At 33.1% G+C, this 6,307-nt stretch overlaps 1 protein-coding gene across 1 annotated transcript; it reads right to left on the bottom strand.

Moving 5' to 3' along the window:
* Positions 1-2,071: 2,071 nt before the first annotated feature.
* LOC106763365 (biotin carboxyl carrier protein of acetyl-CoA carboxylase 2, chloroplastic-like) lies at positions 2,072-6,051 on the bottom strand. The gene is made up of 7 exons (XM_014647565.2): positions 5,633-6,051; positions 4,532-4,564; positions 4,218-4,387; positions 3,796-4,105; positions 3,578-3,649; positions 2,558-2,623; positions 2,072-2,459 (listed from the first exon to the last, which is right to left on the bottom strand). The coding sequence occupies exons 1-7, from the start codon at positions 5,789-5,791 to the stop codon at positions 2,436-2,438; spliced, it is 834 nt and encodes a 277-aa protein (XP_014503051.1). The 5' UTR covers positions 5,792-6,051; the 3' UTR covers positions 2,072-2,435.
* Between the last annotated feature and the right edge of the window lie 256 nt (positions 6,052-6,307).

Raw genomic sequence — 6,307 nt, 5'->3', positions numbered from 1 at the left:
AAAACCACCTACCTCTTACCTTTGCCCCCTTTTTATAGTTTTCCTGATGGGCCGATGATTAGAGGGAGCTTAATCATGGCCCAATCGCGAGCCCATTACGANTAATCTTTGTTTTACCTTAATTTCGCATACTTGATAACTTTCCTTCGGGGACCTGTCCGGCCGTCAAGGCCGTCCATGATTCCCCTATCTTCGCGCATGTCAGGCGAGGGTTTCCTGCTCCGGTCATGCTTCGCCTTGTTTCCTTCCGGTCAGTCCGGACTCCTGAGCATTTCCTCAAGGGACATGACGGCCGGCCCTTTCCATCCCAGGCCATTCGCCCCTTTCCTTACGTCACTTGGGTGGTGTGCCGATCGTCCTCTTCCTTATCCGACTGTCCGCCCTAACCCTTACAGTACACCCTTGAATTAATAAAACCGTTATATAATTATCATAATATCACTAACACGGTTAATTTAAAATAATAATATAAATATTCAGAATAAATTTACATATTTATCAAATATTGAATTTAAAAAAAAATCACGGTAACAATTTCCATATAAGTTGATTTTAGAAGTATAAAGTTTATATAATCCAAAAATTGTTGTAAAAAATATTTGTTTAAATTTAAATAATAACATTGCGTACAGATAACAAATTGTTGTCAAAATAGTTGAGTGATACATATAAAATAAAACTCTTTAATGATTAATGAATAAAATAATACAATAACTTAACCTTAACTAATTAAAAATTGTTAGAATTAAATTAGTAGTTTATATAACATCTATTAAGTTGTCTTTGCTAATAGATTTGTGTATGTTTTAAAACGATAATTTAAGATGGGAAAAGATCGGAAAGGAGAAGTGAGGGTAAATATTATTTATAACGAGTGTTTTTACAAATGTCTTACACACTGAATTGTTTATGCTATGGAAACCGATTTTAGGTAGTATGTGATAAGAGGGAATCGGTTCTACGTACATTTGAGGGAATTAATGTCTTACACTTTAGACTAAATCGGTTCTAGGTAATTTGTAGTAGAAACTTATTCTCTCCTTTGAAAAACACTTGTGTGAGCTGGTTTCCGGTAACCATCATCCACGTTTTTTTCTAAATTAATTTTGAGTCATAAAATTTTCATTCTATATTATTTTTAACTGTAAAAATAGATGTGTAATCTTTTATTTTTATTTTTTTAAACATTTCTTTTTATCTATTATATCCATCAAAACTTTTAAAAAACTATTTTTTAAAAATTTATTCACTTTCTTTTGTCTATTCTTCAAAATAAATAACACCACAATCTCTTTAAACTCATCCTTGCGCTTTCCCTCAAGTTCATTCTTACAAATGAATCAATCTGAATTTATCCTTTTATAAAAATAAACTTGAATATAAAACTCCATTGTTAATATAAATGAGGCACTTATGGAATAGATTAGGAAGGTCCAAAATCTATAAAAGATTGTCATATTACAAATATTGAAGCTTGAAAAATATCCACATTTTTGTTAATGAAATGGTCTGAACACAAAAGTGGCAAATAATTTTAATTCAGAAGTCCTAATTTTTATTAGAAGAAAACTTTCTTGATTTACGAAGATGTACAGAAAAAAGAATAACAAATTGATTTCGAAATTAAAAAATCACGTCTTTCTAAGAACATAACTAAAACAAAGTTTTTATTTGTTTACAATGAGCTTCATAACTCACTTTTAAAAGCTGCATGCTTTTTGAGAACCAAAAGATGTTCATCAATACTTCTTTTGAAATGTCATTTAAAATATCCACTTTCTTGCAAGATAGGATTAAACACATCAACATTGATAATACTCTCTCATCCAAACAAAAAGATTTGGTAAAAATAAAACCTGTGGATAATTCTAAAGTTGACATCTTTTGGTGGATTCTAATGAGAAAAGATGATTGTGATCGGTGTTCTGTTTGTGGGTTTTGACTGCAAAACGAAAATTAGTTTTAAAGTTCTGATTTTGGTGGGAAGGACGAATCCTGTGTGAACTCAGCCGTTTCTAAATAAAAAGGGTGTAAGAAGGATGAGGCTTGTTTTGAATATAAAGTATCTGTGTGACCAAAGAAAGATCTATAACAAATTACTTTTAACAACACAAAAATCCATCCAGCAGGTTTATACAGCATGAAAGAGGGTCCCATAAAAAACAGAAGAAAGAAAACATTAATAATAATACGACAAATGTCAAAACTGCAAAGAACTAAATGTCCGGTAATGTTCATTCTGATATGCTGGAGCTTTATGTCCAAAATATCTCAACAGATTAAGATAAGAGGTGAAGGCTTAAGAAGGCAAGGATTTCTCAAATGAGAAATTATCACTCATAAAATTTCTGAACAGAAAATCGAAGTCATTCAATACCATGCTATCGAACGAGGGAGATTTCACTTCATCTTCGAAGAATGTTCCCTTCTGGTACTCATGGAACTATTACAAAAAGAGGCTGCATGAAACACAAAGTATGAGTTAAAGGAATGAAGCATGTAGATTTTAGACAAACATGCACGTGTGCACACATACACAAAAGTAGAGAGAGAATACCGTTTCTAAACTGACTGGCTTGCTATCCTCAATCAATATCTCAGCTATTGTTCCTGACTGATCAGCCTGCCAACAAGTAATGAAAATAACCAATATATTAGAGGATCTGGTTTCAGGCTATTAGAAACTGTTTCTCAAGAAGAATCGTTTCATTACAGTGGAAAATTGTGAATTCAATAGGCTATTAGAGGGTCATGTTTCTTTCATGTTAAGAAGATATTCATAATAAAACACTCGGAATGACTCTCCTTTTCATTCATCTCCTAAAACCAATTACTCACCATACTTTGCAATGTTCTCCACCACCACATAGTTTACGTATACCATAATCCCTTCATACCACTCCTATTGCAATCCATGTATTTAGGGAGTGTATTACTTTAGGATTTTAAAGGTTTTAAAAGACTCTCTTTTGATAAAAAAGAGATTTAAATTCTCTCCTGATTACTGCAGCAAGAGAGTCTTGTATAATAAATCCTAATACAGTTCAAATAAAAACCAACTAACCAACTAAACCAAACATGCATGCCCATTCTTCTCTCAGTTCTATTTGACTTTTATTTCAACGATAGATTAAGTAATATGCGTAATGAGTTGTTAGAATTTATTAAATAAGACCTCTTCTGGTTAAAGTAAAGAGGAGAGTATCTTAATCCATAAAAATGTCCTACTGTATTCAACCAAGACTTTTAAATAATATAATAATGGTATTGACTTAGGATTTCTCATATGATTAGTGTGTTAACTGTTAATGCAGCTGAAATTAATGCAGCAAAAACAGGTGACAATACAGTAGCTGGTTTGAGCAGCACTATCAGGCCTGTGCTTATAGATTTGTTAACTGCCAGATTTTTGTAACACAGATTTCTGTATATAGTACTATATATGGAAGGATAATCTTTAGAGTGGAACAAATATACCAAGTTATATGGGAAAACACAAAGTAAACAACATAGTTAAAAGAGAAGAATAAAAAATATAATAATATACTATACCAAATAGGAAAGGAAATATACACACCTCAATTTCATTCATCAGTTTCATAGCCTCAATAATGCAAATAACCTGACCTTTCTTCACTTTATCGCCCACCTGAAGCAACAGCAAAAAATAATTGGTCTCTTCATTGATTAACTAAGTAAAAATGGCAACAATTAGCTTCATAAATCATCCTTTGCAAATTGACACCTCAACAGAAAATAAAGAGAATGGTACTTAAATTGTGTGTGTCAACAAACCTTGACAAATGGCGGTTCACCAGGTCCTGGACTCCTGTAGAAAGTTCCTGCCATTGGACTTTTCAGTGGTGGGTGAGAAGATGAGCTTGCTTTTCCAGGGGCAGGCAAGGCAGGCACTGCTTTTGGAGGCGAGGAGCTAGTAGGAGCAGCTGCAGGTGCTGCTGGAGGCGGTGGTGGGAATGCAGCATAGTGCATTGGAGGTGGTGATGCTGGGGCCGGTGGAGGCTGCAGTGCTTCTTTCTTTCTAATCATGAGCTCACAATCTGATTGCTTAAGTTGAAGTTCCACAATATCTCTTGAATCAACAAGTCTAGCCATGGAAATGGTATTAAATTGAATCTTTGGAAACAAAGCACACCCTAACAAGAGACATGATAAATACAAAAGAACAAGTGATTGCATTAAAAAAAGTGAAATCTTACTTTATAAGGTCTGAAACTTGAGAGATGAATGCAGTAACTGAAGCTTCATCTGCAACAGTGCCCCCAGAGTGTTTTCCATTAGGCACATCTTTTTCTTTTGATGAAGCAACATTAGGTTCTTTGACAATTACAGGGGCAGAATTAGAATTAGAACTTTCAACTTTAGCAGCCTACATCATACAAAGCAGGGTGGCTTATGGTAAAATTTTCTGAATCAATCAAGAACACGTTTGAACAGGAGGATAACATTTAATTCATAATAAAACTCGTGTGAACTGAAAAAAAGAAAACAGAAGGACTCAGTGAAAACTGACCTTCAGAACAGAAAATTGCTTCCTGTTAGCACACTGCAAGAAACAACGAATAACAATAGAATAATTAATTAATTAATCAATGAAAGGAAACTATATCTGTGAAGCTTTTGACCAATTTGTTATTTATTCAGTGAATCATACACCATCTACAAACTGGAACTGTTTCGATTGACAATTTATAATTTCTACAATTTTAATCACATTATGGCAAATCGGCCAATCAGCCCAATATTTGAATGCATTTTATTTGCAGTTGTCCAGAGCCATCAACAAGAGTGAAAATGTATGTACAAGTGATAACATGCTGAAAAACTTCAGTTGTAGTCCCACGTAGGAAAATATGAAAGGTGTAAGTCAGAATAATAAAAAAAATGAATAGGTCTCACAAACTGTTAATATTTACCATGCTTTAAGATATAAAAGGTTGTATATTATTGCAAATACTGTTCACAAAACATTCATCACCTTTAATAAAAGATTGTCTAACAAAGTCTTGTTATGTTTTTGTGTAATTGTATTGTCTTAACTTAGGCCGTTGATGCTCAGCACTAAATTCAATATACTCATTATTCCATGAACATTCAGACACCGTAAGGACAACAACAAAGGTGTCATATAATCGTTATCACTAAAATAAATCAATTGAGCAAAACACTAACAATACTAAAATGATCAGAGAAAAAATATTTTTGTGTGGATTACACAATGTGCCATCCTTAATTCGTTGGTAAAGGTATCCTCTCTTGATTTACAACTAAAATCAATTGAACAAAACATTAACATATTCAGAGAAGAAATGATATGTTTTTTTGTGGATTACATAATGTGTCATCCAGAAATCATTGATATAAGTATCATTTCTCCGCTTATAACTAAGATAAAGGAATCAAGCAAAATATTTACACTATTAAAGTAACAAAGAGAATAAATACGCTTATTTTCTTTTGGATTATTATATAATGTGTCATCCTTAAAACGACAGATACTCAAAACCTCAATCACAACAAACACAAATTCACAGACAAAATATTATCTTCCTCTCTGTCTCTCATAGATAGCTATAGACAAAGATATATAGATAGATAGATAAAAGACTCATACCTGAATCCTAGATGATGCAGATTCAGCAGACAAAGATCTGAATGATAGAAAAGGCTTGAAGCTGAACCCACTTTGAAATGGAACAAGCTGGGATTTGAACCCAGGAGAGGGAGATGAAGTAGAAGGGCACTTGGGGCATGGGACCGAGAATGAGGCCATTTCGAACCACCCCACGAACCAAAAACCAGACTTTCGTTTTTGTATTCCCAAAGGGGTGCGTGATCTGCGAAGAAGGGTGAGAATGATTATGTGGGTGGATATGAGAATATAAGGTTAGAGGCGTTGAGACCAAAGACGGTGTGGGTGTGAGGAGAAATATGAGAAGAGACGAAAAGGGTAAAATGGTGCAATGAGGGTTGATGGAGAATGCATAGGAGAATTCAAACACTTTCGTTTGGATCACATTTTACAAGTTCAGTTTCGATGATTACGATGCAAGTTCTATAACCATCATCACTTTGTCACATTTTTAACTAACTTGAAAAACCAGTTTGATTATTATTAGGGTTAACTAAAATTCAAGAACATTCTAAAATTTTGAATGTTCATAATTGATTTTTATAATTAGAATTTTGTGTATATTAAGTAATTAAACTTTTTATAATTTTAAATTGAGTTTTATTTTATTTTATTTCATTCTTTGATTACGTTAGAAGATGGTTTTACTTTTACTTA

This window comes from Vigna radiata, chromosome 1 (genome assembly GCF_000741045.1).
Source record: "Vigna radiata var. radiata cultivar VC1973A chromosome 1, Vradiata_ver6, whole genome shotgun sequence".
In the NCBI taxonomy this organism is placed as follows: domain Eukaryota; kingdom Viridiplantae; phylum Streptophyta; class Magnoliopsida; order Fabales; family Fabaceae; genus Vigna; species Vigna radiata.
The sequence above is the reverse complement of the archived record's forward strand: the minus strand, read 5'-3'. Positions and strand labels throughout refer to the sequence as shown.